The 26157-nt window shown below is 40.0% G+C and overlaps 1 protein-coding gene across 3 annotated transcripts; it reads right to left on the bottom strand.

Moving 5' to 3' along the window:
• Positions 1 to 2058: 2058 nt before the first annotated feature.
• SERTM1 (serine-rich and transmembrane domain containing 1) lies at positions 2059 to 25687 on the bottom strand. 3 transcript variants are annotated; one of them, XM_008587578.1, is made up of 3 exons: positions 25070 to 25311; positions 24326 to 24387; positions 2059 to 4150 (listed from the first exon to the last, which is right to left on the bottom strand). In XM_008587578.1, the coding sequence occupies exon 3, from the start codon at positions 3966 to 3968 to the stop codon at positions 3645 to 3647; it is 324 nt and encodes a 107-aa protein (XP_008585800.1). In that variant the 5' UTR covers positions 3969 to 4150; positions 24326 to 24387; positions 25070 to 25311; the 3' UTR covers positions 2059 to 3644. The 3 variants fall into 3 exon arrangements, with proteins under 3 accessions (XP_008585800.1, XP_008585799.1, XP_008585801.1); XM_008587577.1 differs by lacking the exons at positions 24326 to 24387; positions 25070 to 25311 and adding an exon at positions 25410 to 25687; XM_008587579.1 differs by lacking the exon at positions 24326 to 24387.
• Positions 25688 to 26157: the final 470 nt, after the last annotated feature.

Here is a 26157-nt window from a genome sequence, read left to right as displayed (position 1 = left end):
CGTTACCAGTCAGTAAAAAAGACAAAAAGGAAAAAAAAAAAAAAGGGGGATAGGAAGAAACAGAAAGTTATGGAATTTTACTGAAAGAACAAGCAATTGAAACAGGGAATAAATTTTAATTGAAAAGTCCTGGTTACACCAGAAGGAGGGTAGGTCCTAGTGAAGACTGTGAGCTGGGGGTGAGGGATTGAGCAGCTTGGAGAAACTGCAGTTACCTGGGCAGTGGCTGGGAGGTAAGACCCTCTGTCCTCTGCAGATACATGCGAACAATGTGTGTGACCCTTCCTCTGCCACAGTGTGTCTCGATGATCATCAGCATCACCTGGGCCCTTGTTAAAAATACCTATTCCATGGCTCAGAATGTGACCTGGAAACCTATGTTTTCCAACTATCAAGGGGACTCTTCTAATCAAGGAAATGTGGGACTCACCACCCCAGGGGGAAGTGACCCTTGCAGGGGTGGACAGAGGCTGTGTATATTGTGAAATATATATTTGGTCTTCTTCCCCATCTCCCAGCATAAACTCCTAAAACCCTTTGAATCTCCAAAGTGATAAGTGTGTTCTTATATGCTAATGAGTTGGCTGAAGGCTGGCAACCCCTAGGTAGCTTCAGGAAGGGGACTGGTTGCTAGGGGAGCCAACTTTGTGATTAGAGGGTTGAGACTTTAAGCCCACCCCTAACCTCAAGGGAGGAGAGAGGGGCTGAAGGTTAAGTTGGTCACCAGTGGCCAGTGACTTAGTCAATCATGCCTATGTAATGAAGTCTCCATAAAGACTCAAGAGGCCAGGATTTGGAGAGCTTCCTGAAAGCTGACATGTGGAGGTTCCTGGAGGGTGATGCACCTGGGGAGGGCATGGAAGCTCTGCACCCCTTCCTCATACCTCTCCCTATGCATCTCTTCAGCTGTGTCCTTTGTAATACCCTTTATAATAAACTGGTAAGTGTGAGTATGTGTTTCCCTGAGTTCTGTGAGCTGCTCTAGCAAATCAGTTGAACCAGAGGAGGGGTTTGTGGGAACCTTCAATTTATAGCTGGTTGGACAGAAGTTCCACAGGCCTGGACTTGAGATTGTCATCTGAAGTGGGGGCAGTCCTGGTGACTGAGCCCTACACTTGTGGGATCTGACACTATCTCCAGATAGATAGTGTCAGAATAGATTTGAATCAGAGGACACTGGTTGCTTCCTTGCTGGTGGGGAGAAATCTCCACACTTTTGGTCCCAATCAACTTCTGTGTTGATTGTGGCTGAGAAAGAGTACAGACAAAGCACTTTGGCTTGTTTATCCCTATATACTCTTAGGCTGACATTTGGATCACATATTATTGACCCTGCATCAGAGAGGACATGCAGAAAAGGGGTGACATATCTCCATCACACATATGTATACACACACGTATGTACATGTATTTAAAACTCCCAGGGAAAGCCTCCTCTCTAGGAGAGAAGATTGTTGATCATTTCACAGAAAAAAACAAGAAGAACCAGGCTTTCTATGGGCTCCACATCTTTATTTATAAACCCGTCTTCCAACCTCTCTGAACAACACAAATTCATCTTGAGTTATACAATCTGTTACCTTGGCAAGCTTGTAATGACAAATCCTATTTTACCTCTTTAAATGTTGCTCCTAATCACTCTACTTAAGGTTGAGAGCAAGAACCAAACTGATGCAGTAGGGGAGGGGTGGGAGTGTGCTTACAGATTTGATTTAATTTGATTTTTAAAGTAGTTTTGCTGTTGTAAGTCTTTTAAAATTATTATTATTATTTGGGTTTTTGTTTGTTTTTATTTTTCTGCTGTCCAGAAGTCCTCATGTCTGTTCCAGAAGGAAAAAATATAAAGTCATTCCTAAGGACAGAATCATACTCAGCTTGTCCTGTTGTATGACAAATTTGTCCTTCTAAAATCACCTCACCCATGTCTTTTTTTTTTTAACTCAATAACCAAAATAGCACAAGATAAATCAAAGAGCAAAAGTGGTAACATAGATGCCTCTGTAATCTTGTGTAGCTTTCACACAACTTTTAAGTATGTGAATATATATGTGTACATATATACACACACATATATTACATAAGTGCATATATAATATATGTATATACTGAGAGAATGCTAATAAAGCTCTAAAATAGCAGAGTTTCTCTAGTCCAGTTTTTGGACTACATAATAACACCCAACCCACTGCCAGGCTTCAAATGGCAGCAGAGGCAAATTTTTTACTAATTATACATTTTAGAGCAGCAATGCTGTGCTGGTCTTATGGTGTTTCCGGACATTCTTGATATATAAATAGTTAAATGTCTGATTTAAGTGAAGCTTATGGAATAAAAAGAAGAAGCAGCCGCCTCTGACCCTTATTCCCAGTCCTCAACTCTCTCAACATTTTAAAAATTAAATTAAAATTCTTACTTGCAAGAGGCAGTAGTTTGCTTTGTTTTGTTTTTAGGGGCAGCTTGATTTCTCCCACATTCCATGTCTGTGCCTCATTTCGTGGCACCCCACCCCGACCCCCAGGCCACAAGATGACCACAGGATGGCAGCTCCCAGGATCACTGAAGTTCTCAGCAGCTACACAACCTGAGAGTCTACAATTTAAAAAATAAACCCACATCCTGGAATTCTAATGCAAAGTATTATGTTGACCTACAGCAATTATTTATCAGAGACATAACATTCGTGGCATATATAATAACATGTATGCTAGCAAGTTTAGTCTCTAAGTTTCACAGCTTAATGTGAGCGAACAAACACTTGACACCTCGAAGCCTTAATATAATTCTGCACTAAAATTATAAAGACTATGAAACTGAGTGAAGGAACGTACATGACTGCTAAGAAGTTATTACTGTATAAAATGCAAATAAATAAATATTTTCCATGTGCTTAATTCCCACTGATGGAAATTTTAGACATAAAATAAAAACATCTCGGTGTCTCTTCTGGTGCTTCTCTTAGTAATAGTAACAGCAATTGTCACAAAGAATTCCACAACCCTGGAGCATCGTGACTGCAATATAAGCAGAAAAAGAAGCCCAGGAGCAGAAATACATTACAAACTGCATCATAACACATACTTGTCTTGCTGTTTAAAGTTAAACTCCTCCAAAAGTTTTCCAAATGACATACTTACCAATAAATGTCATTTTCATTTGTTAAAGTGACATTAAAGAAAACATTTTTGCATATTTTTATTCCCAGTTTTAGAAATGTTGTACATGAAATCTAAATTGACTCTCCTTTTTTTAAATTTGGTATCTCCAATTTGTCTTTTAAATATGGAAAATATCTTCTAAATAGTTCAAATTTAATTTTGCCAGTTTCTGGAGCTCGGTTGGTTTCAAAAGAGGAATGAAGTGCAAACTGCATCCACCAAGAGGATGCCACAAGTAAGTCCACTGCATCCAACCAGGTGGACCGATCAGATCCACCCTGAAGAAGCCAGTCCCAGAGCCGTCAAGTGGTTTGTGTGAAATTCACAAGTGAAAAGCATCATAAACAGAAAAGAAATCAGAGTCAAAGGAGAAGGGGGAACAGGTCTAAACCAAAGGGGTCACTTTTTTGACAAGGCAACACTCCATGTGACAGCTCCCATATAGGAAAACCTAAGCTGCTGCAGCATTCAAAGATTCTTCCCTTTTCTTCATGATGAAAGGTTTGAAAAAGTGGATCTTTGAGAGGAAATACTACAGACTTCCAAATTGGTGAAAGAACTTCCAGCGTCGCTTGGATACTCTGGGTAGGAGGAACTGGAGGAGATGATATTTTTGAGCCTCTGGAGGGCAATGATTAAAAGCAGAAGCAGAAACGCCAAAAGGCTGAGGAATATGGACACATAGATGTAGACATTTGACAGGTGGCCTGAGGACGGGTCCACTGATGTGGACAGTGATGTGGGAAACAGCTCAAGGAAAGTTCCATTCTCCACACTTCCTGAAAATCCAGATGAAGGGTCGGGTTCAGACATCTTTATGAAGGGTGAAGGAATGAACGAGTATATTAAAGTCAAAGTTTCACACAGGGGTTAAAAAGGACAGAATTGACATTTTTTTCATGATAGTGTCAGCAGAGATTGCACGTTGTTAAATCGGCACAACAAAACTTCTTGGATTTCAAACAAGGCAGTAAGGGATCAGTTGTCCATTGAGACTGCAAAAAAAAAAAAAAAGAAAGAAAGAAAGAAAAAAGCAACTCAGTGCATTTAAATCTCAGTTTTAGTTTTTATTTCAGTAAGACTTAGCTATAAAACCCACCAGGGAGAAAAAAAGAAAGAAAGAAAGAAAAAAGCAACTCAGTGCATTCTTCGGAAAATATTACATTTAAATCTCAGTTTTAGTTTTTATTTCAGTAAGACTTAGCTATAAAACCCACCAGGGAGGGAAAAAAGTGAAATAACTACCCCAGGAATAAGCAATGTTTATGTCTTTATATTACAACTGATGATATAAAAATGAACTTTTATTTTCTCTCACGGTGCCCTTATTGTCAGGTTTCTCTAAGGAACTAAAGATAAAATAAAAAGGAAAATACGTTTCTGATGTGCTCCATCTGCTGCGATTTCAACTGACACTCCAAGAGTGGGTGCTCTGAGGTTAGAATCTAAAAAGTTAGCTCCAAACCGACTTCCTCCAGAAAATTAATTCTGCACATTTTCCAGCCCAACAGCTTAATTCCTAACTGGTATTTCCCTCCTGCACACTTTGGAGACTCTCTGCCCATCTAAGTCTGCTTCTTGTTGAATGTTTTATAATAAGTTGGTTTGTTTTTAAAAATTTTATCTCCTTGAGATCAGAGGCCATTTTTACATCTCTTCTTTAAATGTTCAAGGGGTCTTCAAAACGTTAATGGAAGGATTCAGATTATCCGGTTTGTTTTTAAAAATTTTATCTCCTTGAGATCAGAGGCCATTTCTACATCTCTTCTTTAAATGTTCAAGGGGTCTTCAAAACGTTAATGGAAGGATTCAGATTATCTTTTAATTCAATTTTCCACGAACTTTTTAAAGTACCCTCATACCTAGGTACCTTATTTTACATACTTTAGGCATTGAATAAAAATAAAACTTTAACTTGGAAGAACAAAGAACAAAGATTCCCTCTAAATGGTAGCAAGTTCTAGGTTTGCTGTCAAGAGACTGAGGTTTGAGTCCTGAATTCCCCATTACCTTTGCGAAGCTGGGCAAATTACCTACATTTTCTGATCTTCCGTTTTCCTCTCTGTACAATGGTATGGCCCATGCCCCAACTCCTCATTGTGTTATGCACAGACCAAGACAATAGACATGAAAACACTCTGTGAATTGTAAAGGGTTGGAACAAAATGAGTTGTGCACGTGTGTGTTTTAAGGGGTGCGGAGGCCGAATGATTTCTTCTTGGCCAGATGCAAAGAAAAGCTCCTCACTGTGTTCAGGCTGTGAGGGAAGCAGCCTGAGAGAGAAGGACCCCTCCCAGGAGATAACTTTCTGCAAGTCCAGAAATGATGTTCTTCCTAGCGCTTCATGGCATGAGACAATTTTGTTGTGAATTTGTAAACCTTGCTTCCAGTGTGGTGCCATGCTAACGGAAGCCATCCCTTCTGCCCCCAGCTTTCCCTTCCAAAACTCTGCCCTGAATTTTACCTTGACAACTTGCCTTTTCCTTCTCTTCTCAAGATCTAATTAAGCAGCTAATTCTTTGCGTGGCTGACATTTGCTGCTGTGGCCAGAGCTGAGCGGCACTAATGATCCCTGGGAAGGAGGGGGCCCTTCAGAGAGGGCTGCCCCTAGCAGGTGTCACGCAGACTAATGAGTCTTAGTGAGTTCCTCTGAGTAGGCCAGGGACAACATCTTAGTAGTTCCTAAAATAATTTGACTCCTACTCCTCATTATGCTTTGCCTAGTGATTTTAATTCTATTAGAGTGCTGCAGGCTGCTAACAATGCTTTGAGACAAAAAAAAAAAGAATCACAGTGGGACTGCAAATGTGTTACACTGATTTGGCAATACCTAGCCTCTTACAGCACGTAAATGTTCCAAGCATTCATCTGTAGGGAATACAGCAAAGAGTCTCAGAGGCAGCACGGTGCATAGAAAAGAATACTAGGACAGAAATCTCCTAGCCTGAGTTGGAAAAAATATGCAAAATGTTCTGGTACAATCTCCTAGGTGTAGCTGAGAAAATGGAGAAACAGAGAAAGTAATTGATTTGACAAAAGTAACATATCTAATTAGAAGATAAGCCAGGAGTTTAGGCTGCTGCCCTCCCTTACCCTTACACCATCTGGTCTCAATTTTCCTGCCATTTTGGTAGTAAGCATTTTATACCACCTCTTTTCTAGCATGGGCAAAGAAGTAAGGACCATGCATCTTGTGCGTTCCTCACAACTACTTTGTAGGGCAGGTAGAGCATGAATTAGTCCTGGTTTTGCAGATGAGAAAACTGAGGTGCAAAGACGCTGGGATTTACTCAGAGTACATAGCTAGACAGTGACAGACAAGTGACTACAACCACACCAGAACTGTGTTCTTTGTTTCCTCAATTGGGGTAGGAAGAGAAAACTTACCAGCCTTGGGTAGTTGGTTCCCCTCTGCCACGTACTTTGGGCAAGCCTGCAGTTCAGTCTCGATAGTTCAGTTTTCTCTCTGCACAGCAATGCTACTTACCTTTCCTACCTCTACAGGAGGGCCTGAGTTAAGATGTGATAATGTTTCCATAACCTCTGCCACGTACTTTGGGCAAGCCTGCAGTTCAGTCTCGATAGTTCAGTTTTCTCTCTGCACAGCAAAGCTACTTACCTTTCCTACCTCTACAGGAGGGCCTGAGTTAAGATGTGATAATGTTTCCATAATCATACTTAGAAAATAATAAAAAGGCCATCTCAAGTAAAGTACCAGTAGACAGACAGGTCCTTCTGAATGCCTAGAAAGATCAGAGGAACTTCAAGGTCTCTGCTAGTCCTACAGTTCTGACATGTGCAGTCATAGATTCAACTGGAATTGGCTAATTTTTTTAATGCCGCCTTCTCTTCTATCCAAATCTTATCATTTTCTAGGGGTGAGTCTGGAGGCACAGACAATGTCACTGTGGTATCAGCAATTCAGTGGCAGGGCTCACAACCGGCTACCAGACCACTTGTTACAAGGGTGATACCTTGATACAAAGGGTATCTCTTTACAGGGTAAATATTCCAGGAGTACTTTTTCATTTCCTGAAGATTGTCTTCTTTCAGACCAAAAGCCCATGGTCAATCTTGACTATCTATGGAATAGTTTCCAGGAAATGGTGCTAGGAAGATTTAGGTAAAACATCTGATCTAAGAGGCCTTGGAAGAAGGATGGAAAATAAATAAATGAAACAATGTGTTCTTATTTGACTTTTCACAGCTAAATATCTTCTCCTTTAAATAGCCACCCCCTACCCCAAATATTACAGGTTTAATATCATTTCCAGAGTACTTCTTAATTTAAAATGACAGCTTACAAATTTCGCTTCACTATCTACTCTGAAACAATACAATACATGCACTGTTGAGATCATTTTAATTTGGCAACATTAATTCTCATTTCTTCAGTGAAGTTTAAAAACTCGGTATGTCTTCTTTCTCTCTGGTGAATGTTTTATTTGACACTAAACATACAATGCTCAAGATGGACCAAATTGTACGTGTTTAGGCATTGTGACAGTGAGAAATGAGGCTGGAGGAGGCACTGTGGAAATGAAATCAAATGAGTATGTTTCAAAATGATGCTTCTTGGGCTGCTTCTCTCAAGAAGATAAGGTTTAAAGAAAAGAAGAAAGAGACTTCATCTTAAATGCATAGCCTTGACCTGTCTCGGGTAGTGCCGGCAGACTCTCATTTCGGGTGACACCTAAAGCCACGTGGGGATTTTGATGCTTTTTTTCTGAGGCATCCTCGGAAAGTGGTTTTTGAGAAAGGAAATGAGACAGCTGGATCATGACATTATAAATGAAGATCTGTGGAAATGTTTTAGCTCATGGTCAGCCAGCTTTCCCTTTGTCTCTTGGAATAAAAACCTGTGCTGGGAAGAAATCTACAAAAAAAGCAGTCACCCACTGAAGCCAGGAAGGAGGGATGTGCAGTCTCTCACCATGAGCACAGTGGAGCAGGGGGATGGAGAGAGCATAGATAGTACAGACCTGGGGACTCTGGTTCCAAGTCATTCTGCACCACGAGCCTGTGATCCTTCTTAGGGAGCAGAAGCTTTTCTTCCTACAGGGTGATTATGAGGGTTGTAATGCTTGGGAAGAACAAAAGCATACTCTCTAGCATGTGCCTTTATCTCTGAGTCCTCTCATGTAAGCATTGCAGGACCCATGGTGGCCAGTATGTGGGCAGAGCCTACCTGTGGCCTTGACTTCTATAATACAATGGGTTATAATACTCAGCCCACCGGTCAGCCTCAAATGTGGCACAGCAATTTTGGATTTTGTGACTTTATTCAAATCCATCTGTATGTGAATAACAACTATTGGAAAGGATTTTTTTGGTTGTTGGGGAAAACTGGGGCAAACTGCATGTTCCCATGCAGACATTATTTAAAGTGGCCTGGCTGGTACGATGTCGCAACAGCATTTCATCATTATCAAGTCTTGCTGTGTCATACGCCAAAAGGTGGTCCTCCTAAGACCGTTAGGAATGGTGCAATCAGGTATTAACATGACATAATGAAATGCTTTTTCCAGGACACAAATGTAAACTTTGATATCATAATGCAGTGAATGCTTTTAGATGATGTATTGAATTTCTTTCTCTGTAGAACACATAGAAACTATTTCTAGGATCCAGAAGGGACCTTATCACATCTGAGCAAAGCTGTTTTTAGTTCTGTTTGGAAAAATAGCATGTTTTATATAAGACCTTGCAACCATTCCTTTACCCTTTGCATGATTATCTTCTCTTTTATTGCTTTCTCTTTGCCTAATGGCCTTTTAGGTCATGCTAGATGAGAGAAGATGGCGCAGACAGTACATTCTTCCCACTGCCCTTCTCTAAATGTAAATCTTTACTTGCAGTCAGTGGCCAACACTTACCCCTGGGCCTTCAATAATAAAAATAAAGTTTATTATCTTATGTGCTATCCTTACTCAAAGCTGATTCAGCCATCTGTATATATGCCTATTTGAGAACTGTTCTTACTTATCTGTACGATGCTTTGGGAGAGTAGAATTTTGCGTAAGCTCTCATTATGATTCCTTCTATCAGCCCAATAAAAACTAAAATCAAGTTAAAGAAATAAACTGCATCTATCTGAGTTAGAGGAGGCCGTCTTATGAGAGGAAATGTGGAGAGATGGAGGTTCTGAATAGTGCATTGGAATTCATGAATCTGGACTGGATAATTTAAGGCAAAAAATTAAAATTAACAATCCTTTTTACCTATAGTTCATATGAATGATCGGAAATACAATCAGAATTTTTCATCATACTTTGGCAAAAATTAGGGAAATGACAAAGTAATAGCTTGGTGTCAGTGATTTGTTTTAAAAAGCAATTCTAGGGCCGGCCCGCTGGCGCACTGCTACAGTGCGCCGCTTGGGAGCATGGTGGCGCTCCCGCCGAGGGTTCGGATCCCACATACAGACCAGCCGCTCACTGGCTGAGCGAGGTGCGGGCGTGATCCCGTTGTGATCCCGTTGCCGGTCACGAAAAAAGACAAAAAGGAAAAAAAAAAAAAGCAATTCTAAGTCAGGCTTTTAGGTTGCTCTGGATTCAATCCAATGTCCTACATCTCTCCCTCAGTGATGACTTTCATTTACTTGTATTTCTCAGGCTCTGTAAAATATTTCCTCAGGAAAAAATATTAAATTATACTCAGAAGGGCTGACCCTGTGGCGCACTCGGGAGAGTGTGGCACTGGGAGTGCAGCAGCGCTCCCGCCGCGGGTTCGGATCCTATATAGGGATGGCCGGTGCGCTCACTGGCTGAGCGCGGTGCAGCCAGTCACAAAAAAGACATAAAAAAACAAACAAACAAAAAACAAATAAATTATACTCAGAATACTTTTATGTTAGACACGTTATTTTGTTCTAATTCTTTAAAACAGTTGTTCACAAATGGTATAATTCTCAGAATATTCAAAGTGTACGTTTCTTAATACACAAAACACTAGATTGAAGGAAGTTAAAAAACACCACACAGCATTTCAAAAGATATGAACATAACTGTTCTGACCATCTACACTGAACAGTCTCAAAGGTATTTGTAGGTGTGAGTCCCTGCATTTATATAGCACTGTCTTTCTGGGGAAATCAAACTATTATTCTTAATAAATTTTTAGTATATTTATATCCCATGGAAAGAGCTTATGTCAAAATCACTACCTTAGAAAGAATAACCATTTAAAAATGATACTATCTGAGAAGAAGATAGGTAGCCTAAATGGGTAATTTTCTAGATAAAAAGTGGGTCAAATACGAAACCAACTCTAGGCATAGCATTTTCATGATACTTTTACGGTGTTTAGAAAAAACCAAGGGGACTTACTGCATTTCAGGAAGATTGGACCTGCCTTGGCTAACACAATTAGTCTAAATAAGAATGAGAAAAGTAGCAGCTTGAAGGTTGAAGGAAGCATGAACTGGTTAAGAAGTAGCAGAATAATGAAAGTCACTTTCAGGCAGTGGGAGAAAAGGTCATGGGCTAACCTCCTGATTTAAAGAAAAAGCGAGCAGCTAGTGAAATAATGATTTGAAGATCATAGGCAAGGTCATAATGAATCAATGGGAAGAAAGGAGGTGAAAAGGAAGACTGGCCTTTCAAGACGTTCCAGCACTTTTAATGAGGGCTTCAGGCTCAGTTCTCTCCCCCTACCCAGCTCTGATCACTTTCAATCTTTTAAAAGTACATTAAGAAAAACATTTTTTATTTTCAGAGCAGCTAGAATTGGTTAAATCATAGCATTAGTCTACAAAAAGTTTTGCTCATTTTTAGCAAGAATAGACAAGTTTTTAAAAATTCTCATTAAACCATGCTGCAGTAGGACAATGGAACGGTGTTTGTTTCTTTTATATTGTATCTCATTTTGTCTCTACAGTTAAAATAATTTGTAGACAATATATTTTTTGTCCACTCAGGAAATGCTCATAACAGTCCCCTTATATAATGTGTTATTTGGAAAGACCTTGTTCTTATAAACTTAATTTTGTGAGTGTCATAAATCCATGAGCATGTCAGCCAGCCAGAGCTTGTCTTTTTCTTCTTTTTTTTTTTTTTAATACTTTACATGTAAACTACCAGGTATCTTCATGTTTCAGAGGCCCTTGGGTTCCTCTAAAACTGCTCTAAGAGAGCAGGGAAGAGCTTGGAAATTTAGTTTTGCTACAACCATTGATGAAGTCCATCCTAAATTTAAGCACATTCCTCAGAAATGGGCAGCCATGGGCCATAGAACCACTCCATATAAGAGGAAAATGTGGGACCGTACCCTTCACGCCCTACAAATGCCACTCTTTGCCTTTTTGTTTCAACTGCTACCTTCCTCCTTAAATAGGTACATTCCTCAGCTTGTGGCTTATCGGCATCATCAATCTTTTTTTTCTCTCCATTCCTTATTCCATTTGCTTCCATCTCCCATAGGCGTCAAGGCTAATGTGTTTAATGAGGACCTTTCTGTTGGCAGATGTTCCTGTTAAATGCCCATCATTTTGTGTGTGTATTTTCAATTCACAAGAATGGATAGACAGTAAATATTCCATTCACTCCCTAATTTAGACCCCAAATTTCACTTCCACCTAAAATAGCTTAAAAATTGAGGCATAGGGAAGAGAGAAATATAAATTATATAATGTATCCAATCTTCTGTGTTTGCACATAAAAATACACCAGAAACTAATAACCATTATATATCCATGAAATCACATGTATTTTAAAAATACATGTTTTGGAAGGGGGAAAAAAAGTGATGATATAGGCTCTCTAAAGAGAACTTCAGTATTAGCAAAATAATAAAGCAGGCCCCTATTTATATCTATCCCTATTAACAACTATAGTCATATATTTGTTTAAACTAGGGAGGTTTATAGCTTATTCCCTAAAAATGGATTAAAATATCACAAATACGTATAAATGTTATGTGTCTTGCATTCCCCAACAGGGATTCAAGCTCACAGTCTTTCACTTAATGGTGTTTTATATCAAGACATAGCATTTACTTAAATTAATGAACCACCATCTCTCATAATACAACTACAAATAGTGCCCTAGTTTATGATATAGATGGTAAAATGCCCATCTCATCTTGATATTAACCAAGTGTTTAGCATAACATATACATACAAATTTTGCAAAATAAATTCTCTCATTCTTCCAGTCCTCTATGGCTGACTGACACTCAGTACGATGATGCTTTTTATAGTAAAATGGGTATTTAAAAAGCATAATGCTTAGTAATTGGCAGCTGAGGCAGGCTAAGTTTTGGATACATCCAGTTTTGGCCACACTACATTATTTAATAGTTGGCTGAATATTCAGAAAACAGTAGGATGCAGATTTCAAGATTTATCTCTTTTTAATGAAATGCAAGATTGTCGGTGGATCACGGAGCAATTAAAAGAAAAAACAGCTTTATTATGAAGGACATTATTAGGACCACTGGGGAAAGTTTAATACAGACTGTACATTTAATAATTGTTTTTTTTATCAGTATTAAATTTCCTAAGTGAGAATGTTCTTGTTCTAGGAAATGCTGAAGAATGTTGGAGTATCTGGCCACTAAGTGTCATAATATTAACAACTAACCCTCAAGTCGTTCAGCCAAAATGAACAAACAAAACATACAAACAGACACACATAGAAAGATAATAAAGTAAAGGTGCCAAAATGTGTACAATTGGTTAATCTAGTTGAAGGATATATAGGTGTTCATTTTTATTATTCTTGCAACTTTTCAGTAGGTTTGAAATTTTTCAACATACAAGTTAAGGAAAAAATGATTTATCCCCAAGAATATCAAGAAAATATGCTTGGAATAATATGTGGTAGGTCAGCCAAAATGTTAGAAGCTTCTAAAGAAACACAAGAATGGAAGCCTGATTCTTCCATGGGCATTGGAAAAGTTCAAATATTTGCTGCTATCATCAGTCGTGATGCCCACTAACCCCCAGGTACTTGCAGTGAGTGACACCTCAGAGGATGAATTAGAGGGAGTGTAATTCATGGCCAGGAGGCTGGGTCCACGGTGGTGGTAGATTCTGCCTGAGGCCAGGAACAGTGACTCACTGCTCAGCCTTACTCCTGCCTTCACTCCTGCCACCACCCACAGGGCTGAATCTCATCTGGGCCTCCAGGATCAAGGAATCCAGTTATGCTCATCTTACATCATCAGTCATCTTCAGAGGCACCCCAGGGTATCTCTCCTGCAGTTTAAATACCCAGTCAAGGGTTGGGGCTTTGGCAGCATCTTGAGTCAAGAGGGTAGTTGTCTAATGAGGGAAAATGAGTAGGTGGACTGTGAGAAGCTCAAGGAGGGCTCACAAGAGCCAGTGAGATCCAGACTTGAAGGAGGGACTGTAGGACTCAGCAGCAGCAGATGAACCACACAGGAGTGGGAGACTTAACCTGCGTGGCAAAGGCAAATGGGCTGCTAACAGCAAGTTCCACAGGTCAAAGAGCTCACACGTCTTACAACTCCTAAAACTAGCAACCACTTCTTTGATCACCCGGCTCGAGTAAGTTCTCTAATGTGGCAAGAGGCTAACCTTGACCTCATGAACTCACTTACAGTACAGGGCCAGAATCCTGTGAAATAGGGGTGAGTGAACAATTTAGAAATTGAATCTAGGCACTGAAAAAAAAGCTGCAAATAAAAAAGCAGGGAGCTTTTATAATAATTATGCTTTTTTCCAGTCATCACCAACCATACAACTGAGGACATGGGTAGGTACCCTGCAATGATAAGTACTCGATGAGTCAGATTTTAGACAGAGTTACATAACACACCATCCCTACGAGGAGACAATTTGCTCTTCCATGGCTGTAAAACTACTGTCTACCTGCATTTCCAGGTACACCAGGGAAGGCAGGAAACAGAAAGAGGATATGTGTCTTGATCAGAAAGCACGTTCCCATGTGGGATTCCCTGTGGTCCTGCTAATCCTTGGCATGAACAGAGCAGTGGCACTTGCCTGAATGCTCTCTCTTTCTCTCACAGGCAACACAGCAAACTCAAAAGTCTGGCTAACAAAGAAAATGTCTACATGTTCCTCACAGCACGGAACAAAATGATATGGCAGCGTATCAAGTGTAGGAGGAAATCAAGTCCTCAGCAGCCTGTTGTCACTTTAGATAACGACTCAGAACCTGTCAAAGATAATATGGAAGCAATAAACAAGTGCAGGCTCAAATTCTCCCCAATGTGTTTCAACTTAAAAATGTAAGGTGAAATTGAAATTGAAAAATAATTAGGAATTATTTGCAGAAAACAGACTATTGAACTGATGACCTATATAAAATAGTTACATACATAAAATGCAACTATTACATAAACAATTACATATAACTATTTTATATACACCAGGAGTGGGGTAGTCTGTTTTTTACAAATATCTAAAAAATATAAATTAATATGGTTTGACTCAAGGAAATCATGGGTAATCTTTTATATAGGATGTAACTGACTTTAATATTGTCCTTTACCAAGGATGAGCTCTTTACCTCACTTTTTAAGGTTGTGTGCTCTGTGTTTTGTATTCAATTGTAGAAATAGCATTGGCCAGAAATGTGCATTCAGCCATCATCTGCTGTTCTTCCATCTAGTCTTAGTTCTCTTTTATTTCAGTGGTGTGGCTGGGATGCAGGGACACACCATGCGAGAAGAGTGGTGGGAAGTAGAAGGGAGGGTAGGAGAGGGGTGCGGGCACCCCCAGGTCCTAGTGGAATGGGGATCTGTCTTCAGAACACAACAGGCAGAAGAAGGCAAACCCAGGATGCTTGTGGAGGAGAAAGAACGTTCAGACAAACCAGTTTGGCAAACAACAACAGAAACAACAACAGGAATGATAGCTGCCCATATTTACCGAATAAAAGCACTGATCAAGTTTGGACGTGCGTTTGTGTGTGTGCGCACGTGTACTTCCTCTGATCTCCACAACTTTTCAAGGTGGTTAATATATTGTTATTCTCCACCTTCTTTTAACAGATGAGAAAATTAAAGCTCGGAGAATTTGAAGGTTTGCCAAAGGTCACCTAGACACTCAGAGGCAGGGCTAGAAATCAAATCCATATCCCTATGTCTCCCAATTCCACGTTCATGACATTCCCTCTCTCACATTTGAGACTTGTGGTCATTAGTGTTGTTCACAAACTATTTCTGATGTTCCCCCTTCCAGGCATGTCATAGGGTTGCTGCTCCCACACCCTCTGAATTTAGAGTGGCCATATGACTTGTTTTGGACAATGACATGGTAACGTGTCACTTCTGGACGGAAAATGTAAGGCCCACTGTGAGACTTGCCACATCCCTCCCTCTGCTGCCGTCGTTGTGTAGGTGCCTCCAGCTTCCATCAGAGTCCTCGAGTGACCACAGTGACTGCGTTTACCCCATTGACACTTAGCGTCAACAGTGAATGAACTTTTGTTGCTTTAAGCCACTGAGATTTTGGGCTTATTTGTTATTGTAGCATAATCCATCTCTACTGACCAACATAAGATCTCACTGTGCTGTAACAGTAGAGTTTATGATGGGTCTCCAATAACTTTACTGTAAAATGTAAAATTCTGAATAACTGGGAGTTGCATGAATTGCATACGTAATATATTAACCCCCCTTATGGCACTGGTGAGAAAGAAGGTTTTGGAGGATGTTTGGTCAGCTTTAATTTCATGTAAGTGTTAGATCTGAAAGGATGAGTATTAGCTACTGGTAGAGCCAAAAACATATTGGCTGGAATATGGTGAGCTGCTATTGTATAAGGATAAACTTGACTAGCTGTCACTTAAACATAACGAATGGTTTCAAGTGGGAATAGGTGTGAGACAACATAGATATTAAGACTGACACCTGATCCCTAATGGTAAAAACAATTCGTTCTACAAATAAGGGGCAGTGTGTTGCCTTTGGTTAAGAAGAGCTACATTCTTTAATGCATTTGATCACTTATTCAACAAATGCTCATTAACTACATACTACATATAGGAAGGGATAAAATATGATCATATGTGCATAAGTCAAATTCACATATAATTTTTATAGTTACCATCTTGAGCAAGAAACCCAAAAGACCTCTCCTATATTATCTGTCCTATATTTTGTGTCTGTTATTCTCTGGCCAAGGCTAATTTTTCAGTCTCATTTTTTACTTATTGTACCTATGATTGGTGTTCAGTTTCCTAATTTTTAAAAATACTTGTGTTTTTGGGCCAGCCCGGTGGCGCACTTGGTAGGGTGTGGCACTTGGGAGCACGGCAGCGCTCCTGCCGAGGGTTCGGATCCCATATAGAGGCCGGTTTGCTCACTGGTTGAGCGTGGTGCGGGCGCAACACCGAGGGTTGCAATCCCATTACCGGTCACAAAAAAAGACAAAAAGGAAAAAAAAAAAATACTTGTGTTTTTGCAAAAATCAGTAGCATTTAAAAATTCTAACAATGAGCTGACAGAAAAAGAAGTAAAGAAAGCTTTCCCATTTACAATAGCCACCAAAAGGATAAAATAACTAGGAATATATTTAACCAAGGATGTGACAAATCTTTATGATGAGAACTACAAACCACTGTTGAGAGAAATTAAAGAGGACACAAGAAGATGGAAAAATATCTCATGCTCTTGGATTGGAAGAATTAACATTGTGAAAATGTCCATACTACCCAAAGTGATCTACAGATTCAGTGCAATCCCCATCAAAATTCCAATGACATTTTTCTCAGAATTGGAAATAACAATCCTAACATTCACATGGAAGAGCATTAGAGCACAAATAGCCAAAGCAATCCTGAGCAAAAAAAATAAAGCCAGAGGTATACACCACCTGACTTTGAATTATACTACAGAGCAATAGTAACCAAAACAGCATGGTACTGGCAAAAAAACAGACACATGGACCAATGGAACAGAATAGAGAATTCAGAAATCATCCCATACACCTACAGCCATTTGATCTTTGACAAAGGCTCCAAGAACATATACTGGGGAAGACACTGCCTCTTCAGTGAATGGTGCTGGGAAAATTGGACATTTATATGTAGGAGAATGAAACTAGACCCATACATTTCACCATATAACAAAATTAACTCAACACAGATTAAAGAATTAAATATACACCCTGAAACAATAAAACTCCTCAAGGAAAATATAGGATAGCCACTCCAGGAAGTAGGATTGGGTACAGACTTCATGAATATGACCCCAAAAGCACAGGCAACCAAAGGAAAAATAAACAAATGGGATTATATCAAACTAAAAAGCTTCTGCACAGCAAAAGAAACATTTAACAGAGCAAAAAGACATCCAACAGAGTGGGAGAAAATATTTGCAAAATACACATCTGACAAAGGACTAATAACCAGAATATACAAGGAACTCAAACAACAGAAAAAAAACAAGTAACCTAACTTAAAAATGGGCAAAGGAGCTGAATAGGCATTTCTCAAAAATATATGAATGGCCAAAAAACATATGAAAAAATGCTTAACATCACTCAGCATTCGAGAAATGCAAATCAAAACCACTTCAAGATAACATCTCACTTCAGTTAGGATAGCTAATATCCAAAAGACTGAGAATGATAAATGCCGGTAAGGATGTGGAGAAAAAGGAACTCTTATACACTGTTGGTGGGACTATAAGATGGTGCAGCCTTTATGGAAAACAGTATGGAGGTTCCTCAAGCAACTACCGATAGATCTACCACTGCTGGGAATATACCCAGAGGAATGGAAATCATCATGTCGAAGAGATGCCTGTACTCCAATGTTTGTTGCAGCACTATTTATGATAGCCAAGAGTTGGAACCAGCCTAAATGCCCATCATTGGATGAGTGGATAAGGAAACTGTGGTATATCTACCCAGTGGAATACTACTCTGCTATAAAAAAGAAAGAAATACTACCATTTACAGCAACATGGATGGACTTAGAGAGAATTATATTAAGTGAAACAAGTCAGGCACAGAAAGAGAAATACCACATGTTCTCACTTATTTGTGAGAGCTAATAAAAATAAATAAGTAAATAAACAAACAAATGGGGGTGTGAAAGAAGATACAACAAACAACAATTCCTTGATTTTGTTAAGACATGAATAGTATGATATTGATGAGGGGAGTGGGGAGAGGGAGGGAGGAAAAGGAGGAATTGATAAAAGGACATGAAAATCAAATCTATTGTATACTGATAAATTAAAATAAAATAAGAAATAAAAATAAATAAATAAATAAAAATATTTGTTTAATCCTCATATTTGTTTGTGTCCTCTCCTTAATTCAATCCCAATTCCAATTTTTTCATTTAAAGCTTCCATTCAAGTCACCCCTCCTCAGATTCTGCTGGTTATTCACTCATAAAAGAAATCCACACCTACTTTCTCTGTGCAAATTTCTGGCTCCCTCCTCAGTATTCTCAAGGCAATTTCTACACTAGTATTTCTCACATTTTATTACACTTATTATATTTATTTACCTGTCTGTCTGCTTTAAGAGACTGTGAACTCCTAGGATAAAGGACTAACATTTCACTTACTTTTACATCTGCAGACCAGCAAAGAGAGAGTATGGCCTAAAGATGATCAATAACTATTTTCTGGATGGTTGCATAAATGAAAGAATAAAGGAATGAAGAAACTTGAAGCCTTTTGGAGAGATAGCCCATATTCTATTTTTACAGGCAAAAGAATATTTATTTAATGAATACATTGATGCTTTCTATGGATTGAATGTCCCCGAAAAACTCATTAAAGCTTAATCCCCAATGTAATTGTTAAGAGGGTGGGAAATCCTATTATGGTCACTGAAAGGTGGGTCCTTGAAGAGGTGATTAGATTGTAAGGACCATGCCCTAGGGAACGGATTAATCCATTGATGGTTTAATGGGGTCATGGGCATGGTTCTGATGGCTTTAAAAGTACCGCAACTGAGAAGCTCAGCTCTCTCTTGCTCCTGCCATTCCACCATGTGACACCCTGCAGCACTGTAGAGCCACCACCAGCAAGGCCCTCACCAGATGTGTTCCCTGGGCTTGGACTTCCCAGCCCCTGAAACTGTAAGCAGTAAATATTGTTTCTTTACAAATTACCCAGTTTCAGGTATTTTTTTCATAAGCAAGAGAAATGGACTAATACAATGACCTTGTATAAATTCATAAAGATTATTCAAAAGAGTAATTTCTTAATAGTAAAAAACAATGATGAACCCTTTCTAATTTTATTAATATTTTATTTATGACAATAAAATTAATAGTTTCAGGTTCCAAAGCCAACTCTACCCATACTTTTTTTTTTTAATCAATCAATTGTGTCTTTCAACAATATCCAACAAAGTTAAGATTTTATGTAATCAAGTGTTTATCAGGATAACTGAGAGAAGGGTGGAGAAACATACTGTAAATACTGAAGTACATTTTTGTGACTATACCTGGAGGGTTGTATCAAATGTATTCTGAAGAGTACAATAAAAATCAAAAGTTTAGGGCCGGCCCAGTGGCGCACTGCTACAGTGCACCGCTTGGGAGTGCAGCGGCGCTCCCGCCGAGGGTTCGGATCCCACATACAGACCGGTTCCCGCTCACTGGCTGAGCGAGGTGCGGGCGCAGCACCGAGGGTTGCAATCCCGTTGCCGGTCCCGGTCCAGTACGGGCACGACACTGAGGGTTGCGATCCGTTGCCGGACACGAAAAAAGACAAAAAAGGAAAAAAAAAAAAAGTTTACCATAGTGAGTCAATGGATCTCTGACTAGATACAAAACAGAATGCATTTTTTAAAAAAATTTAAAGTATTCTTTAAGTTCAACTCCATGACAGTCCCATGTTTTGAAAATGGTAAGTCCTTTATAGTCACAACCTTGACACTGTGCTCATTTGTGGAGATAAAAAAGGGTCAAGGAAAATATCCATTTTATGGTCATTGAGGGGAAAGTCATTATAACTCACTACATTCAGGAATATCATATGCCATGGGACTGTTAGCCACTCTATCTCAAGCCTAAACCAAAACAAGCAAACAAAACAAAACAAATACAACAAAAAAACACAATAGAAAAATCACAGAAAAAGAAAATGATTACATTTTTACCAATTTTTGAATTTGCCTACAAAGTGCCACTTCAGAGATCAACACTACTCAAAAGTAGCCACTCAGCTCCCTCAGTGACATGTTGGTTAAGAGTCCCAGTGAGATGAGGAATTTGCAATGAACATACTGAAAAAATGTCTTCATCAAGAAAGTCTTGCTGCAAACAAAAAGTCAGTTAAACTAAAAAGCATGCTTAGTGCCTTATTTGCTTTATAATGTGGCACACATTCCATATCTCATAGTAAACATAGTAAAGTAACAATTCAAAAACAGGCACTGGTGCACGGACCATGCTTTGAGTTCCATGCAGGTCACAGCCACAGTGATGTGAGCAGACTTTCTTAGTAGTACTGTGCTAGGAAACTAATCCAGAAATCCAGTTTCTGATTAGTTTATGAGGCTTCTAATTAGAAAAAGAGTAAGAGGAATAAAAACAGATGGGCACCAAAGAAGCAAATATTTTCTCTCTTCATTCATTGTGCTACTAACGTCAAACCTTTATCGCATGTCTAATTTATTCTTTCTTTCCTTGATAGTCCCTCTCAATATTAACTTCCCCCTATTAAAAAAAATAAAACAATACAAAACAAACAAGCAACAATAATAACAAAAGGAAAGTTTTTCATAGAATCAGAGAGTTAGAAATCTCTAAAAAAAACTGAGGTCCCAAAAAGTTAGATAAATTTTGAAGGGCGTTTTTTATACTTTGCTTCTAGAAAAGAATGTGCTGAAGGAGACCCAGCTAATGACAGAAACCACAAATTGGAAGCCCAGGATGCCTTTTTCAAGGGGCTGAGCTGGATGGCCAACAAGAAGAAAGCAGATGAAAAACAAATTATTCAGTTTTTTTTGTTTTCCAGAGGTTTTTCATTATAAGAATAAAAATATGTGCCAAGCAGCATTCAATGGGCAAACTTTAGATCAAAACTGGCAGGGTTAATAAAGTAATAAGGGGACAGAGTGAAGGATCTTGGAAACTCATTGCATTGAACTAGACCAACCTTATTGGCAAGGAGTCTTTTTGAAAGTCTGAGACCCCCATCAAATCTTAAAGGCACAGTGCCTTGATCCAATACCTGACTCACAGAAACCACGGTCAACAAGCTCGCCAAGGATTTCTCATGAGGGATTGTTACAATGAGAGAGAGCCAAAGCATACGACGGCTATGAGAGAGGTATTAGTAAATAATTTCTATGATCTTGGGTGCCTTTTACACAGGTGTGTTCAAACAGAATGCTAAATCATAAATTACATACTTATGATTTGTGTACTTTTCTACTGAATAAGTAAAATAAAAATGTATTTTTAAGGCACACACACACACACACACACACATATATATTATGTGACAGGCATAGAGAAAATACTCTGGGTCACAGAGAATTCTTATGCTATTAAACAGGACTATATTTTCTAACATGGAAAGTTGCTGAAAACATATGGCTAAGTCAAGAAAGTAAGCTTCAGAATTGTTTATAATATGATTCAATTTTTGTGAGATAACAACTACTACTACTGCTACTATTACTCCTACTACACACACACACACACACACACACACAACATAACAAAACAAGAGGTTTTGTACCAAGCTGTCAATATACGAGAGTGTGGTATTATGGTGTATGTTAATATCTTATTTTGTGCATTTCTGTATTTGAATTTTGATACAAAGAACATGTGTTGTTTTATAATCAGAAAAAAATAATAAAGGCATTCCCATTAAGAAGTAGAAATAAAATTTAATTGTAGCACATGCAGTGAAAATGCTCCTGGATTTTAAGCCTAGAACTTTCTTCTCCCCATCACCCTCCTGCTCCTCTGCTCCTCCTTCTTCTATGTTGTCTGTACTTAACACAGACCTTTAAAATGCTTGGTTTGGGGCCGGCCCGGTGGCACACTGGAGAGTGCGCCACTTGGGAGCGCGGCGGCGCTCCCGCCGAGGGTTCGGATCCCATGTGGAGACCGGTTCCCGCTCACTGGCTGAGCGCAGTGCGGGCACAACACCGAGGGTTGCGATCCCGTTACCAGTCAGTAAAAAAAAAAAGACAAAAAGGAAATAAAATAAAATAAAATAAAATGTTTGGTTTGTACCATTTCTTTCACAGTTTTAGATTCCCAAGCTAAGGCAAGAAAGTCCATCTTCCCGATAGGGCTTAGCCACACTTTGAGTTAAAGTTGCATTTGACAGGATGTCATAAATGTTCCATTTAAGAAATAAGAGTATATCCCTCTGCTATAATCCTGGTCAAAGGGAAATTGAAAATGAGTGAGAACCAAATCAGTTTAACTGACAATAATTGAAAGATTACCAGGCATTTCTAATCAGTACCAGATTACTGTGGCAAATAAATCAAGAAAGCTGCTATTTTGGCTTCCCCTGGAGTATAAATCCATATGTTGAATGTTTCCTGAATGAATTGCATTAGAGTTTTAACTATGATTTAAGTCATCTTCCTGAATTTGAAACAGGTTCTTATAGCCACCTAACCTTTTGTTGCCTGTCAAAAGTTAGATTCAGGTCTGTTACCTTTTTAAGCAACCCTTTTAACAACTATTACAGGCTTACATGTTCCAGACCCTTTCACTATTGTCTGCAACTGTCTATGATAATATCAGCACCCACAATCAAGCACATTCAAATGGTAAACCTGGACTAATTTCCCATCTTACTATAACTTAATAGATGGGAATTGAAAAGTTAGGAACCCAAGAAATATTAATGACATATCTTATTCCTGATATGAATTTGAGGCTCTGAAATACTGGCACTGTTTTGGCTGGATTATGCCATTTCATGTTCAGAGATACTGTTAAAGTGTCTACAGCTTCTTGTCTGCTCAGAATCTCTCTATTTTAATTGCCAAAATTTAGTAAAGGCTAAATAACGACTATTTTCTTGTTCTAAATGTGAACATGACCATGGTCATACTCATAAGGAACTTTTGACAGAGGCATTCTGTGTCATGAGGCTGAGTATCTCAGAATACTACATCCTATGGACACATCTGCCACAAATCAGAATTGGAACTGAAGGAGCCCCAGAACTTGGTTCAACGTGCCACCCTGCTCCTGAAATGGCCAGTGAATGCACAAATGAACCTTCTGAATTCTGAATCCTATGTATACCAAAGATTTCTTCATCTAAGCCTCTGGCGTCAATCTTCCAAGTAGATATGTCAGCTAACAGGATTCCTAAGTGCCAGTTCATGCACTTAGAGTTCGAACTTCTTCCTTTGGGTTCCCTATTTCTTAATGAATTTAAAGCTTTCTTACTTTTTTTTAGCTGTCATTAGGAACAATAATGAAAGTCTATAAAAATTAGGTCTATGTTGCTTTATATTAATAAAATAATAGTATAATACAACATGCTCCACAAATAAATATTTGAGGAAAATGGCATTCTTCTGCATCACCACTTTTTGGCTTTTAGTTTCATTTAACAAATGTTTACTGAATGGCTCACGGTGCCAGAAGCCAGACAAGCGGGACCTACAGTGTGTCTGACGTCAAGGGCCTTTCAGAAATGTATTTTTCCAGGTTCTTAAATCATTATTTTGAAAGCTCAAATGAGTAAACACAAAAACTCAGCCATAATTTTATTTTTTGCTTCTGCGTAATGGCTAATTATATAAAAAAAGTTTATACAAAATCTACAAACTTAAAAAATAAAAATAAATAAATAAATGCAAGTGCAGGGAGAAAAGGAAGTCCAGGGAAGAACTATTATCAAATGAGCTCAGACTTGATCTAGAATAGAGGCTGAAAAAGAGGATTTTGCCTGTGATGTGTTACTGTTTCATTCCTATAATAAATGTATCACTCCAAGTTTACTCAATGACTAGTGTAATTAATCATTCTTACCAACCAACTTTGTCAACCATCATTTCCCCTCAATACAAAAGAAAAAGAAAAAAAAAAAACCCTCAGAAATAGAAACTCTCAAAAAAGAAACCTGCAGATAAACCCTCTGAAGGCTTTGATGCCACACACACCATCACAGGGTTATTTATGTCTTAACCTCTGATGTGCTTGTGCATATCATAGATATCTACTAAAATCTGCTGAGCTGAACTAATCAACAGCAAGGAAGAATGGAACCCATCTTACCTCACATCAGGCTTCTTTAATGAGAGCCATGAACGTGTTTTGAGCTCTGCAAAGCAGTTTGCCTTAGGTAGAGAAATCAAAAATAATAAATAAATAAGCCTCCCAAACCCAAAACACAAAAATGGGATACCTCATCCACCTGCTGGAACTCAGTATTCCCAGAATACTTCTGAGGTCAGCAGATGGTTTGCCATCCCCACAATGCCCAGCATTTGAAGGTGACCAGGGCATGGCCTTAGGGAGGGCTGTCCATGCAGCTCTGTGACAAAGCAGCCTCACTCACATGTGCTTCAAAAAACCATTTGCATTAAGGATCCACTACTTGCTGATTACAAAGGGTGTCCTGCATGGTGATGGCTGGTGATGGCAGAGGACAAGACGCCTCTCTACTTAGCCAAAGGAGACATGTGTAGTCACAAAAAGATATTGAAGAATCTCTAGGGGGCCAGATCACAAATGAGCTAAAACACCCAGACTAGGTGTATAACCAAGCAAATTAAATATTATCTGGATGACTATTATTATTTTGAGGGTGCATTGGGCAGCAAGGCTACATTAAGAGGTAAACCTTTTAAGAAAAGACTGTCACTTATCTTGCCTCTTTTTCTGTTGACAGGCAGTTGTCAGAACAATGAATCCAGGACATCTGAAGTGCAAATCACCCGAGAAGAAACATCTGGGGGAGTGGCCCTCCAGGCTGGCCCGGGACCGAACCGCTGCCCGTGTCCCGCCCTTTGCACCTACCTGTCCTGTGGACGGTGCCAACAGCGATGGCTTTGAGACCTCCAGCTGTCGGATCCCATCATCGACCACAAAGAACCACCGAAGCACGTACTCAGTTCAGCAGAAAATTTTCCGAAGGAAAACGAACGGGCAGAGGAAATGAAGGACATTAGGAAACAGACCCCGTCTCTGGAGTCTCATACCAAACCGTCGCCGGGCGGAGGCCAGGCATCCGGCAGCGGGACGCGCGCAGCACAGCCGGCAAACCTGTCCTCGACAAGGGTCCTGCTGCTGCCCAGAGGAAGGCACGTCACATACCCCCTCCTAAATCAGAACTCAAAGTGCCCCATCATCTACGCACCTCGACAGGGAAACGCAGGATGCCAGCGTCTCATCAGATCCGGGAAAAGGGAGAGGTCGCCGGTGCCGTTCCCTACTGGGTTTCTGGAAACTCGAGAAACCACCGCTGGGGAACGAGGTGTTCAGCGCCAGGTAAAACTTCCCCGGATTTGGAGCCACCCGAAGACGGGTGAAAAGAATCACGCGAATACCGTAAGGTGCAAAGCCGGCCGTCAGCGTGCGCGTGGCGGGTCCCCAGGAAGGGACAGATGACCCTAGAAATTCAGATAAGCGCAAAACAAATACAGAAGGACCACACACCAGAAAGGCAAAAACAAGCAAACTGCACCTAGAAGCACACTCTGCAAAGTGGAAACTGTCTACACCGGCACGGAGGAATCAACCTCTGCAGCCGCGGACGCGAGGACAGATCTTTCCGGCTCCCCGTGTCCGGGACCAAGGCAGGTCATCCCGGTGCCAAGGACACGGCGCGCCAGGCTCCTCGCGGCTCCCACTGCAGCCCGCGGCATCACCCGGAGCCCCGGGCTGCGGAGGCTGTTCCGGGACCCTAAGGACGCGGCCGGCACCGAAAGGGATAGATTCGGGGATGTTGCAGACCAGGGAGACGCGGCTCGGGGGGCAGCGGAGCCTCAGGGACCAGGCGCGGGTCGGGAGGCCCCCCGCGGAGGGCGAGCCCGCCCCCAGCGCGCCGCACCCCGGGGGTCGTCAGCTCCCCGCTCCGCTGTCCTGGCTCGCGGGCCGCGGCGGGA

This window comes from Galeopterus variegatus, unplaced genomic scaffold (genome assembly GCF_000696425.1).
Source record: "Galeopterus variegatus unplaced genomic scaffold, G_variegatus-3.0.2 Scaffold4445, whole genome shotgun sequence".
Taxonomy (NCBI): domain Eukaryota; kingdom Metazoa; phylum Chordata; class Mammalia; order Dermoptera; family Cynocephalidae; genus Galeopterus; species Galeopterus variegatus.
Note: the sequence above shows the minus strand (reverse complement) of the source record. Positions and strands in the feature narration are given on the sequence as shown.

Coding starts and splice junctions, on each gene's coding strand:
- SERTM1 (XM_008587577.1), bottom strand. CDS start 3,968: ATGTCTGAACCCGACCCTTCATCTGGATTTTCAGGAAGTGTGGAGAAT.